The following is a 15,247-nucleotide window of genomic DNA, read 5'->3' as shown; positions in this document are numbered from 1 at the left end:
GGAGAATTTTTCTGAACACCGGGAAAGGTAGTGAAAAAACGGAACAATCCCGTTTTTACGGGACGGTTGGTCACCCTAGTAAATGTGTGTTAAAGCAAGTTTATTCAAGTTCAATGAAAAACAAGCCTAGGTAAATTGGACTCAGTAGCTTCCGGCATGCAAAGCTGTGGAACATAATCTCTGTTGCCGAGACGAGCTTGTCTCTGGTTGAGCTGAGCCACCAAATATAGCGAACGTTATTTCTTAGTTGATAGGCTACTTACCCACCAAATTTGATTCAAATCCGGCCAGTAGTTACCGAGAAATAAAGTACCACATACAACCCGAGCTGAGCTTGTTCCTGGCCGAGCTCAGTCAACAAATATAGCGAGCATTATTTCTTAGACGATGGGCTACTTGTCCACCAAATTTGGTTGAGACCCGGCCAATAGTTGCCGAGAAATAAAGTATCATATGCAACCCAAGGCGAACCTGTCCGTGGCTAATTTCTTAGACGATGGGCTACTTCCCCACCAAATTTCTTTCAGGGCTGACGAGCAGTTGTCAAGAAATGAAGTACTACATACAGGTCGAGCCGAGCTAAATCTATCCCAGGTCGAGCCGAGCTAAATCTATCCCAGGTCGAGCCGAGTTAAATCTATCCCAGGCCGAGCTCGGCCACCAAATATAGGATCTTTATTTCTTACGACCATGAGCTGCTTGCCCATGAAATTTAGTTCACACATCTGGCCAGTAGTTAACGAGAGATAAAGTAAAACACACATATACACACATATACGACCTGGAGTGAAACTGTAAGCTCCCGTATGCCTATGCCGGGAGTTAATAACATGCTAACTTTTGTCTACCCATTTGAAAATATCACTTATACACGAATCAATAGCAAAGCACAGTGATCTTGTAACAAATATGAGACGTTGATTTCTTTTAGACTTTTAATATCCTAAATAGCAGACTAACAAAATTATTTATCTATGATTGTGACTATACAAAGTTTCGAAACCAAATGGAACTGTGGTTCCATTTGGATTTCTCTTGTTACATATTAAACAGTTCCAACAATAAAAATGAATAACTATCAAGACCAGATACAAGACTTTTTTGTAAAGTTGTATATAATGCTTGCTGAAATGTCAGACATATTTCTTATAATATTGATACAATTAATTTATGTTGCAATGATCTTACTTAATTTAATTATATACAACTTCATAAGAAATAAAGTAAAAAAAATCTATAAAGTACAATAACGTTTCCAGCAATACAAAGAATGAAGTGAACGGCTCGGGCGAAGATAATGGTATGTAACTAATTTTCTAACTTTTGAGTAAACCCTATAAGAAGTTGACCATTCCCATACGATGCAATACAACTACACATACCAAACAAACTTCCTCTGTAATATGTAGATACATTTCCAAAATTAAACTATTTACGTACTCCTCTGTGGTTCGATCACAAGTCATTCTACTTAATAACTTAATTCCATCGGAAGTTGCACTTACTGTTATGTTCGCCCTAGCTGCTCACATAAAGAAACAACGGAATAAGACAGTAAGTAAACGTTTCCAACACAAAGAATAAAAGTGGAACGACGTAGTGCTACAGTAACTAAACGTTCTAATAATACAAGGAACAAAATATCGAAGCAACGTAGTAATCCATTATAATTGTTTAATAAATACAGAGAACAAAGAATCAGGCAGCGTGTTAAGCAACAGGTACGTACACAGAAATTTATTTTGGAAAGGGTCCAAAGATTTTTTGGAGGGTCTGAATTCACTATGGGGATAAACTATATTAAAAATTGTACTATAATTAAATTAAATTAATTATACGCTTCTATAATTAAATTAAATTAAATTAACAGAGAAGTCGGGATTTTGGGAGGGGAGGAAACTGGAAAAAGAAGAACATCGACGGTCGCCCGCACCACTTCCTGTCAAGCAATGTTAAACAAATGCTACCGAAAACGAAGAGAACATTGTATCATTTCAAAAGTACTGAAACCTTTATAATGTTATATTAAACTCTAACTACAGATATGGTAGCACGGGCTCGAGAAGTCCTCAGCGTGTCTGTTTTGAAGAATTAAATAATAATCAGATTAGTTTGATTTGTCTCAAAATAGATTTTTCTTTTACATGGATTTTTCTTAACTAAACGCAATTACATTATTGCTCATACCTAGGGCTTCCAGACGTCTTGTTTTAGCCTGGAAAGTTCCGGATTCATATCATTCTTCCCCGTCTCTGAAAATTGTTCAAAACTCTAAATATCCCGGTTTTTCTCCAAAACGTAAGCTAATATCATTCGTGCGAATTTTAAAATTATTAATCTGGGTATTCAACTAATAGGACTAATCTACTCTCTGTCACTCACTTTTGGTAGGTGTTGACCTATTATTACTTTCATTCTGATTTCTCAGCAAAAAAATAAATGCATCTCTGACTATACTGTAAATTTTCATAGGGTGTCCCTGCTTTCAGTATACATTTCCATAGGTGTCACAGTTTTTATTCTGACAATGTGAGACAATTACTCATATTTCATTTTCATTGGTTAATGTCGTTTATTGTTGGTTGCTAACACTGCTGAAGAAACATTGTTGTTAAGCGTTGCAACTTTAATTGATGAAGATAAACAGAGTTTTATATAGTATATAGTAGGCCCTATATGTTTTTTGATTATCTATACTGGTGCCGCGGTGGCTCATTGGTAGAGCATTCACCTCTGGTGTGTTGAGTCCCTTGCTCCTCAGTGTTCTCCCGTTTCCTCCCACTTTCTTCATTTCACCGTTGTCATTCATCTTCTCATCGTCACCGCCTCCCTTAGCCTCGGTGAATAATCGTGGGACGTTAAGCTTAAAATGCTGTTTTGTGATATTTACTAAATAATAATAATAATAATAATAATAATAATAATAATAATTGGAGCGATGCTCCTCTTTATTCGACTTAGGCATTCGTTTATCCGGATACTCCTTCGAGATGCATGAACTGTTCCTAACGAAATTTGACGTGGTGATGTCGTAAGAGGTTGAATATTCAGATTGGACATATCGTTGAGGAATAATAACCGAAAACCTGTATCCCAATAGACAACCTTGAAAAAGCATTTGACGCGCGAACTCTCATTGTAATTAGCGAATTTTCAACACTAGAAATAAGCGGAAGCCCATTTCGTTTAGTTTTGCGAACACAATTTTTTAAAAGCAAAGCTCCTCTTTACTCGACTTTAAGTGTCCGTTTGTCCAGATACTCCTCCGGGATGCCTGAACCGTTCTTAAGAGGTCTCATCCCAGCGAAATTAAAATACCGCTAATTTTACAGTAATTAAGTGATATCTCCCAATAGATAAAAGATACTCGAAATGTGGAACAAGAGCGCCCTAGACAATATCATTTTACATGAGATACCGTTATCACAAGTCACCTAGTGGCTTTCTGTTTTCAGCCGTTTAGAAACGCGAAAATAAATGCCGATTTTCAAAATGGCTCGAAATCGAAAGCAGATAAGTGAGTCGTGATAACGGTATCTGATGTAAAATGATATTGTCTAGGGCGCTCTTGTTCCACATTTCGATTATATTTTATCTATTGGGAGATATCACTTAATTACTGTAAAATTAGCGGTATATATTAATTTCGCCGGGATGAAGTCTCTTAACCAAATTTGACATGGTGATTCGAGAGCACGCGCTGAGTGTTGTACCGAAATTGCATATCCCGATCGGACATACCATTAAGGAATAATCACCGAAAAACGAGATAACCATAGACTTAACCTTGGTGAAGCATTTGGCGCGTGAATTCTCATTGTAAACAATGGAAAATGTTTTTTTTAGCATTAGAAATAAGGCGAAGCCCGTTTCGTTTTGCTCTTAAATACAATTTTCCAAAGCCATTATGTTTTTCGCTGATATGCCAATTTCAACTAGGCCTATTTGCACATCCTGTTCTTTCACGAAAACAATTGATACACTAAAAAAAAAAAAAAAAAACTCTGTGAATAATCAATAAAGGCCTTTCGCTTCGCTCCAAATTTGCAATTAATTCATACCTAGTAATAGCTTATTACTGTTATCACAATATAATGAGTGAGTGAGATGAGTTAATAAGCAAATAACGTGATGTATAAATATTGATAACAAAAGCGAAAGGAGTTTTATGCACCAGAAACATATCATGCATGTTATTCTTAGGTGCATTCCACACAATATGTATCTTCTTCAAAAACCAGGTCAAGGTTTCATGCTTTTTTTTGATTATTCGTTTATTGTTTACTTTAGAACGAGTTAAATGAATCAAATAGTCACATAAATACACATTAACATGGACAAAGGCACAATAAGTGAGAACGAGTCACGCAAAAAAAAAAAAAAAAAAAAAAAAAAAGCTTAACAATAACAATGCGTACAAAACGCAGAACGTGTTACGATTTTTTTTTTTTAACTCATTATTATTGTCCGTGTTTTGCATAACAAAATTCCTGCCTAACGACCTTGAATCAGACTTGCATACTCTATTATGATGTAAATAAAAAAATGGATAATGAATGCACAATGGCAGGTGATGCATGAGATGGTATAATGAACACACATGACTTTCAAGGATTAAGAGATGTTTCGCTTTCGACACAAGAATGCATTTCGTGCATCATGATATATATTTTCTGACAGTGAAAGAACCATGTCTCCAAGATGAGGGTCGCCATAATCCGGTTTTTGAGTTCACTGTCCCTGTGTCTGACAGAGTTGTCCGGGATGGTCAACTGTCCTGACTATAAGAAATATATTTCCTTTTATATGTACCTATTTTGAGATTACTACTTATGTTAATAAATATTTACTACTTCATTTAATTTTATTTCAAGATTTTTGATAATGGGCTACTTTTATCACTTAAGGTAATTTTTTGTTACAAATTGTAGAGATAGGGAAAATCAAACATTTTTTTAGAATCGAGTCCGTATTTGATTCTGGAGCGACTTAATCGATTCCCCAATCGAATTAAAATCGATTTTCTCCATATCTAATAAGCCAGCCCTCGCTCTTGTAATCTAATAGTACATTTGTTAGTGGCAGATTCCATGGAATAGAAAGGATATCTTTACTTTATCTTACATACCTTTTACGTGTAAGGCATAAGAAGTAAGCACAGAACTCTTAAAGAGTAGTGTAGCTTCATAGCAAAGTTGTGTTCGAGCGTTCTCTAAGCGTACTCCCAGGTTCAATTCCCTGTGGGGGTTACTTACCTCAGTAAAAATGTGATTAATGATTCGGAACTCATTTTAAAGCAATAGATCCCGTCTGAAATAGCCTCTATGTCAAAAAGAGATTTAAACCTCAACTAGGTGTCCAACTCTGAAAAATAAAATCGCCTGCTTATAAATATCAAAACGCATTAAGAATAGAGCCGCATTTTACATCCTGAAGTATGTAGCTGAGCCTGACTTAAATACCGGCCGGTTGCCAACCCTAACCTCAAATAATAAAGCAATAAAAAATTGGTGACACAGTGAGACCGTAGTAGAGTACCCATCTCTAGTGTGAGAATTCCGGTTTCAGCTTCCGGATATTTTATTTAGTGTTCTGGTTTTAGCTTCCGAGCTTATGATAACTTGCCCAAAAGTAGTCTATCAATGAACATATTATATTAACACTTTTTTTTTTTTTTTTTTGTTCGTAGAAATAGTGCCAATGAATTTATACATTAGCAATGCTGAAAACCTCTATCATGTAAAATTTGTCAGTAAAATCACAGTAGATCACTGACAAATATCTACTGTGATGATATTCACGTTGTTAAATTACAATGAGGCGTTAAATAAGGATTATAGCAGATATTAAATAATTTTTGAAAGTTATTTCGATAAAAAATCGTTACATATACATTAATTTAATTGTAATATTAATTATATCCTTTGTACTTCGCTAATTTGTACATTAATACTGATGGTACGGCAGTTGCCAATCATCCATTGTAATTTTACTGATATATCTATATAATAAAAATAGAATGAAATTAATTTCTGAGTTTAACGTCTTCATATAATAAAATGCTATGTTTGTGTTCGTGGTCAATTCTTTTCCATAATGAGATCTCGACAATTATAAAGTTTACAAAGGTGGCCGTTTTCACTGGTCGGTTCCAAGTTCCGTGCATATTTGCCGTTTCTCGTTTAACGTTTCAAGAAACACGCCATTATTGTTCTATTTGACATCTTAAGGATCGTTTTCAACCCATAAGATTAACATCGTCACTGGGGTGTTGCTAAGGTTAATATCCTTATGTTAGGCAACCAGTACAAGAGCTACGTATAGCGAGTTGACGGAAATACAGACGCTGTGGTTAATTGAAATGCGAAAACCTATTGCATGCTGGCAACTTCAAAAACTTCTACAGCCGCAGTGATGAGTACCCGGATATGGATTTATAAGAAGAAATATTTGCACTTGACGTCATTTATCACTTCTCCGATTTTGTCAAAAACTCACTCGAACATCTATATATTAAAATGCTATGTTTATATGTTTATCTATAGGAATTCACTCCCTTTGTGAATCCTACCCTTCCTCACTTGTGTCTATAATGAGACATATTCAGATATAACAAAGATGTGGGAAGGAGAGCTATATTAGAATGATGCGCTGCGTAGATAGCGCAGGTTCAGCTACTTAAATATTAAAATTATATAATACATACACACATAATTTACTTTTCGCGAAGAAAGGGACATTTGGAATCAGTAAATAAAACCATTAAAGTTCAGTAAATCAAGCTAGGTATTCAATAACGTTAAATTATCATGTTTTTCTTAATGTAAGGATTTCTCAGGACACTGTAATAGGTAGATTCGTTCTTACTTGATACACCAGCGCCGATCTCCTAGTAATCAACACCAGATCGACCTCAAGATCAGAGGTGTCATTTAGGGAGGGAATAATATATATAGCTGTTTGACTGAAGGTCTAAAATTTTACCTCAAAAAGTGGAAATTCTAAAAGGGTTAAGTTTGAGGTGCGAGGGTGAGAGAAAGGTTCTCTATCACACAACAGTTTCACGTTTTTAATTACTATACAAATGATTAAAATATACATGAACTCCCTCGTGACTAAACGTTTAGTATACGTGCCCTTGGCGATGGAGACTTGAGTTCGACTCCCGGTGAGGTTCATGCGGTTTGGATCTTACGTTAAGCTATAAGTCACGTCTTATATAGCCTCGCTACTGAAAGGGACGCTAAAATCAAAATTAAATCCGACTAAAATATGCATATCATACACCTGAACCGGGAAATTCGGGAAAAACCTGAATTTATTCTGAAAAAAAAAACACCTCCTAGGAACAGTTGCGCCCCTCGGGCCCGGCCCCGAGTTTACGTAGGGATCTCGAAAAATTTAGAAATACTCAAAGATGCACACAATCCATATGCACAATTTAAATATGATATCTTGAAAACTAAGGGCGAGAATTTTTTTTTGAAATTTGCCTTAAGATAAAAAGAAAAAGTCACGCCCCTCTGCCCGCACTTGGCACCACCAAGTTGACCATCGATTCCAAAATGCACGGGGTGTTCTTTGGTCCATGCTTGACTTGACCAATAAAGAAAAACCAGCCTGCTATAGAACCTAAATAAGCGGTCAAAGACAACACTATTACGCCATGGTAACTAATGTTACCATAAATCCTTAAAGGGTTAATCTGAAATGACGCTGCTACTCACGATGATGAACTCAAAAATTCCATTAACTCTACTAGAAATCAAACATTGAATCTCATATATAAATGTAAAATGTGTGCTATTTAGACTCTGTTGCGTGCGTTAAGCTTTCACTTCTCCCATCTTTCATAATAATTTAAGTGCAATATTGCTATATTGCTACAAGAGGAAAAATATATCGTTAATGAAAACTTTGATATCAATGATATCAGGAACTTTAAAAAGCCTTTTGAATTTAGTAATAATACAGATAAGATCGCATAGATAAGAATCGAAATCGATATGTTACAATTTCCTATTAGGGTTAAGAAATCATTTTTTGAAGAGAGAGAAAAACGGAAACATTTGGAGTACTAATTGGCAGCGAGAATCAAGCAGTGCCAAGCACCTACCTACCTCGTTACTACAAACGTACGGAAGTAAGCGATTATTTGTGAATGACATCAACAGAATGTTTTAGCATTTTTGGTTTCGGTCGGCTGGCCAAAGCCTTGGCTCCTGTTGTCCAATGGGGAAACGGAAACCAGGAAAGCACCTCTCCCGCTCTATCATTCTCCATCGGCCGGACGTGAATTTTCCGGAAATTAGTCCTAGCTTCCCGGTCGCCTTATCTACAACGCCGTATTTGCCATCTCTCGAGCCACCTAGTGAATATGGAATTCCTCCATTTCATTCAACGCGTGTTCCAAACGACGTTAGTTAAATTGTAATTGGCTGTTTTTAGTCACAACTTCGTATTGAAATACAGTGAAATCTCATAATAACGGACGCTGATGGGACATTGTTATATGTCCGTAAATGAGAGGTATTCGTTACTGAGAGCATGGGCACCTATAAGGGAGGAGCAACCCCAACAAATTTTGAGGGTGGCTTTGAGGGGTCCATAAAGAAGAAATCAAGTTTTCATCACAGCTTCGTTTTGAAATACAGTGAAACTTGTTAATAGCGGACGGTGATAGGACATGGTTGTTTGTCCGTAAATGAGAGGCATTCGTTACTGAGAGCATGGCCACCTATAAGGGAGGAGCAACCCCAACAAATTTTTGGGGGCCCAGAGCTTTGAGGGATCCATGAAGATTTATTTTTAAGTTTTCATAATTGAATTGTTTTTTTTTTTTTTTTTTTCAATTTTGAAATTCCTGATAGCGACAAAATAATCATAACTTTTCTAGAAATTAAATTAAATTAAATTAAATTTTGTAAAATATCGATTTAGTGAGTCTCTAAACACCCTTTAGTGACAAAACGGAGTTGGCAGCAGTGAGAGCCCATGAAGTTTCTCTGGGGACCATGGAATCTATGGGCAACTCTGCTGAGAGGCAACTCTGCTGCTAGGGCCAAAACAGGTTTTTGAGTGAAATTTCGATCTATGCCGTTTCGGTCCTACGCCACATTCCCATAGAACGGATATGACCATCCATCTGTGATTCGTCTAATATAGTATGTTGTCAGAATAAAAATGTTAAGAGATAGCGAGAAGTGGTTCTGTGCAATCGGTTTAGCGTCGTGATAACAATTTCTATCTCCACCCGTATTCCTCTATTAAAACCCGAAGTGGTAGAAATCTTCTTCAGCTTTAGTTTCAGTATTAATCTCTATGGAGCAGAACGGTAAAAGATAGTGAGAAGTATCTTCTTGATATGGATTCAGTGTGACAAGAGCAAGATTTACTTCGACATTTATCCTTCTATTCAAACTGGCAGTGGTGGAAATTTACGGTTTCGAGTTTCCGCACTGATCACCATAGTAAAAAAAAAAAAAAAAAAAAAAAAAAAAAAAATGGTAATAGGTGGAAAGAAACAGTTTCTTGATATAAATTCAGTAATACATAGACAGGTTTCTTCTCTGACTTTATGTACATATTGCGTAGTTTCGATATTTATCTCCTAGAGCAAAATTGGTAAGCTATAGCTAGAAATTGCTTGTTGATACGGAATCAGAGCCCAAAAAATAAGTTTCATTTGAGGTTTTATCCACCCATTCAAACTGGAAGTTAGTAAAACTCTATATGTTTCCGGCTTCAACACTGAACACCATAATAATAGAACGGTAGTAAAAAGCGAGAAACAGGTTTTGATATGGACTCAGTCCGCATGAGTAGGTTCCATCTTGTTGCTCTATAGCAATCAGAAGTGATAAGAGATCTCCTACCACTTCCGGTTTGAACTTTGATCTCTATGGACCAGAAACAGTAAGGGATAACGAGAAATGGATTTTTGATGTGGGTTTAGCGTCAAAAGAACTTGTTTAATCTCTAACCATATGCCTCTATGGCATCCGGAAGTTACAGATGTACAAGTTCCGGCTTCAGTATATTGAAATTTGCTTAGTTTGGAAATCTATCAAATGTGAAACGGAACTTAATTTGTTTTGTGTTTATGATCTGAAGAATGTATTAATCATATTAATTTTTATATTAACTAAGTATAAACTGCTGTCGAAATTCTAGTTGACACTGGAAATATAAGGATTCAGATACTTGAAAGGAAGTTGGACAGGCCTATATTTCTCTTTCCAGAAATGAAGCGTCAAGTCAGAGTACGTCATTTTGACAGAGTTATTTTATTTTCCAAATTTTCAAATTTACTGATTATTATCACAAACTAAAACACAAATTTTGTGTTCATTTTTTTTTTTTTTTTTTTTTTTTTTTTTTGCTGAACTTGAAAATTATGCGATTTTCAACAGAATTTTCATCTGCGATAAACTACTACAAAACATTTTTTTTGTTTGTGCATTCCTAAGAGTTTCACAGAAAAGATAATCATATTTTCTCTCAAAAAAATGTATATTTCTGTATCATCTTGACATTTGTCTGATTACTGAAGAACCCTCCCCACCCATGAAAGAAACAAAACAGTCGACCCAGAACTTGATCCCATTCATCTATGACCACTCAGTCTTTCCTATCTCCAAACTGAATATTTCACTGAATTATGCATGCTGTTTTCCTGTATAACAAGGCAAATAGCTCGTTTAGTGTTGCTGTGATAGGTCTCAATGTCATACAGCTTTTTTAAAAGAAGGACTTCCAAATCAAGTATTTGGTTATTACTACAATTTACTAAGTACAGTATAGAGAATTACGATACTTTGTGACACATAATTTCCATCTTGAGATGATAGATTTTGGTCCTTTGACCTGGATAGAGCTCCATGAAACAGAAGTTACATTTTTTTCGAACTACAATTAATTTCATTCAAGTTGTTACTGAAGTTTTAAGTGTAGAATGTTATTGTTAATTAGAAGATGTAAAAGTTTATGTTCGTCCCGTAATTTGTTTCAGAATATTTTGTCCTTGGTGTATAATGTTTAGTTAATTACTTAAGTTGTCTCTAATTTACTTGAAACGCTAAATGTAAGTTTTAAAGAATTATTTTTCTTGTTATTTTCAGAAATATGTGTATTATGATTTTGTATGTTTCTGATAAGTTGTTTTTCTCTTAGGCACCTATGGAATACGGGTGAAATCTTGTTTTGCATTTAACAAGAAAAACAGCAGTGTTCCATTAATAGATGACAGTGGGTAAGTACGAAAATACTACAACTTTCTGTAACTATATTTATGAAAACAGTGCAGTGTAATAGTGATATTTGAATTTACTGACCTCCGTATAAAACTTACAAATGTCTTGGCCTGTTACTAGGCCCGTATTGCAATTTACCCATGGCCATGGACTATAGGGAGGCCAGGCACTGGGCCGCAAATTTCCAGGGTTTGCATATTTTAAAAATTGAGATTGAAATATGATATGCGGAGAAAAGAGGCTTGCGCGAGTAACAAATCTAATATAAGGGAAATGTAATATGTAATATATATTTAAAAACAATGTTAGTACTACAACGCGACTTAGTTTTCTGGTTACGACCTACTGACGCCAGGAGGAATTTAGGCTATTGCTCATTAGTTGGTAGTGTTAAACTATAATGTTTTGTCTTCTGTTAGCTTTTTTGTGTTGTTTTTACTTTAACATAACTGAATAAGGAAGCGCAAAATGTTCTTGGGCCCAGGTGATAAGGGGGCGGCACTTTTCTAATGATTCAGGGCGTCAAAAAAGGTAAATACGGTCCTGGTGCATGTTACCACTGACAATATTTTGCGCTCTTTTCTTTCTCTGCGCTCCCACGTTCAAAGGTGAATTTTATTTTGTTTTCGTAATGTATATTTCCGAATTCTCATCACATTCCGTAGTTTCCTTCTTCAATTGGTAATTAGTAATTGTTTTGCAAAATTCTGAGAGTATCGTCATTTGTCTGGTTAGCTTACACACTTTCTGCCCGGAAGACCCCGGATTCGATTACCAGTTCGAGTTCATGTGATTTATATCCCATGTATCCAAATCTCATTTAACCTCACTTGTGAAACAAGTCGTAATAACATAAAAAATTTCTAAATTTGTATTTTGGTTAAATGGATATATATTTTCTTTTAACTCAACTTCAATATGTGTTATTTGCCCCATAGAACTTAAAGGGAGGGATGTAACCCCTCGAATCGTGTCTTTATCTATCTATATTCCCATATACTATCTCTCTCTCTCCCTATATATATATATATATATATATATATATATATATATATATATATATATATATATATATATATATATATAGAGAGAGAGAGAGAGAGAGAGAGAGAGAGAGAGAGAGAGTACGTGGGAAATTTGTCCTATTTCCTCTTCCTCCTTTGAAAAAATCTCCCGTGAGTTCATTAAGATATTGAGCTTTGTACTTAGATTTGTGTTAATATAAACAGACGTGGAGGATGTGCGATTGGCTGTGAAAAGAGTTGCAAAGGGTCGAAATCGGCCTCAGTGTAGGGAAGAAAGGAAAGCTATGTTAACCTATCGAAAGATTACTGACCTGAGAACATAATTTACATCAATACGAGGGCCATCCACAAAGTAATGACCGTTTGCATATTTCCGCCACGCAGATCACGCCCATCACCCATCACAGATGAAGAAGGAAGGGAACGACAAAATTGTACAAGAAAGATATATGACCCTTAACGAATTACATCTTGATTTTACAAATATTTCACGTTTCGCGCTATGTCCAGCGATGCAAAATTGGCAGCGTGGAAAGCTCTTACCGTATCATGATAACGCCCGTCCGCACTCAACTGCCGCAACCCGCGACCTGCTGGGTCAGCTTCACTCTATCGCCCGACCCTTGCCCCTAGCGACTTTCATCTATTTATTAAGCTCAAAGAGTTCTTAGACGTACACAGTTTTGGTAGTGATGAGGAGTGAATGATTACAGTGAGGATATGGTGGTAACTGAGCACAACATGGGGATTTCAAGCTCGTAAATAGGCATAACAAATGCTTAAGTGTAGGAAGTTGTGCAGAGAAGTAAAGTAAGGAATACTTATTCGTATGTACGGGCAATAATATTTTTACTCATCATTTGTTTTTAACATGGTATTAGCTGAACGATCATATTCTGGACAACCTTTGTATATAAATTGCTTTGTTAAGTTAATAATACTGAAAGCTAGAACCAAATATGCTACCACCGTAAATTAAGTTTATCGAGACATCCTTGGAGCTAGATACCTAAATGTCCATGAAATCATTTTTATTGCTTTAACAGAGTCATATTACAGAAAATATGAAATATATTTTTCCAAATATCGTAAATTACATATAAAGCGTTCATTTGAAATTCTCTCCTCTTGTTTATAAATCATTTTTTTTTTTTAAAGGAAGAAAGAAAAGATAAAAAGAAAAATCATTTTTCTTTTCGTTGTCTTTGATCTAACCTAAAAGTCGTCTTACAAGGTGCTTACTCCTTTGAAAATAAGGAGAATTTTAAAAGGATAAAAAAAGAGGGGGGAGGGAGAGAAACACATCATATTGAAGAATATTAAAGGAAACAAAACGCAATTAACCAAGTACAGCAGGTCCGAAGACCACCTACTGCGTTTAAAATTTATGATCCTTCATGCATGGTGAGAATACTTCTGTTTATTGCAAAGAGCATCAATTTTTCAAGGCAAACTAACCCGGAAAATTAGTTCGCAAATGAACAAGAATTTTTCTTCCCAGCTGGATATGATTAAGAAACACCTTAATTTGCGAGAGAAGCATAATTATTAATCTTAGCTTATCAGACTGTTCTTTTTTTTTTTTTTTTTCTTGGTTAAAGTTAATATAGATTTTTACATAACAACCCTGTGAGATGATTTCTGTTCTGTTTAGAGGAGGGTTGTCATTACTACAAAACTTGGGAGGTCCACTAAAAAAACAATACCTTTCTTCTTTTAGCTATCTAATAATGCGCCTCGCAACTCTTCAACAGTTCCGTTATTCACAGTTATCATTGCGTTTTTTTTTGTTTTTTTTTTTAAAGTAAAAGCATTCATCCTTCGAAATATGATACTGAAAATTCTAAAACGGGAACCCATATTAATGAAAAGCTTGTTTTACGTGCTGCTATACTAGAAGAATGATTTGAGTAAAAGTAATTCGGGTATTAGTGCTAGATGTGCTGCAAAGCCTGTACGTGACAATATTTTAAGCATTCCCTTTTTCGTGGTTCAGGTATGAAGAGCAACGGTGCTTAAAAATGCGTTTGATGATAGTAAACAGAAATTTGGTCACGATGTTCATTGGTTTATATATATATATATATATATATATATATATATATATATATATATATATATATATATATATATATATATATATATAGTGTTTCAAAACAACACCGACAAGGCAGGCGATTATTAACGCCAAGGAAAGACGAAAAGTATAGACCAACTTGGGTACACAAATGCTTCCTTTCGGATTTATAGGCTGCAGAAATCATGAAGAATTGAACTTTAAAGTTCCATAGCTCCAAAACTATGGACCTACCGTAGTCGGGCCAAGAGTTCACTTAAGAACTAGTATGTGCCCCAGGGCCGTGCCGTGGAAAATCAGCGCCCGGGGCGAGAGTATACGACGGCGCCCCCATACATATATTCCAAGTAATGTTTCCTTTCTTTTGCCCCTTTTTCTCCCGATTTTTCGCCCCCTTACTTGGACGCCCGGGGCCGTCGCCCCGCTTGCCCCTCCCCCCCACAGTACGGCCTGATGTTCCCTATCCAAATATCCATGTTTCAGAATCCTTCGGTATTTCCGGAACAGTATTTATAGAGGTAGTTGGTGAGTACTTCAAAATTATATGCCCGTAGCCAAACTCCCTCTACAGAAACTGTTCCGGAAGTACTGCAGGATTTTGAAACATAGATTTTTCGATGGGCACATATTAGTTCCTAAGTGAAGTCTTGACCCGACTTCGGTAGGTCCCATAGTATTGGAGCTATGGACCTTTGAAGTTCAATTTTTCATGATTTCAGCAGCCTATAACTCCGAAAGGAAGCATTTGTGCACCCAAGTTAGTCTATACTTTTTGTCTTATCTTGGTGTCAGGAATCATCTCACAAACGTTGTCGGTGTTGTTAGAGAGAGAGAAAGAGAGAGAGAGAGAGAGAGAGTAGCTGAAATGGCCGTTCTTTGCACGGAGAGAATAC

The 15,247-nt window shown here is 35.9% G+C and overlaps 1 protein-coding gene across 1 annotated transcript in view; it reads left to right on the top strand.

Moving 5' to 3' along the window:
- Positions 1–15,247, top strand: part of LOC145673188 (uncharacterized) — a 279,284-nt gene that overhangs the window by 234,972 nt on the left and 29,065 nt on the right. The window contains exon 6 of the mRNA XM_081742657.1: positions 11,173–11,251. Within this exon, the coding sequence (XP_081598783.1) occupies positions 11,173–11,251 (79 nt within the window). The remainder of the gene's footprint in view (positions 1–11,172; positions 11,252–15,247) is intronic.

Source organism: Thermobia domestica, chromosome 16 (genome assembly GCF_964235325.1).
Source record: "Thermobia domestica chromosome 16, izTheDome1.hap1.1, whole genome shotgun sequence".
Classification (NCBI taxonomy): Eukaryota; Metazoa; Arthropoda; class Insecta; order Zygentoma; family Lepismatidae; genus Thermobia; species Thermobia domestica.
The sequence above is the reverse complement of the archived record's forward strand: the minus strand, read 5'-3'. Positions and strand labels throughout refer to the sequence as shown.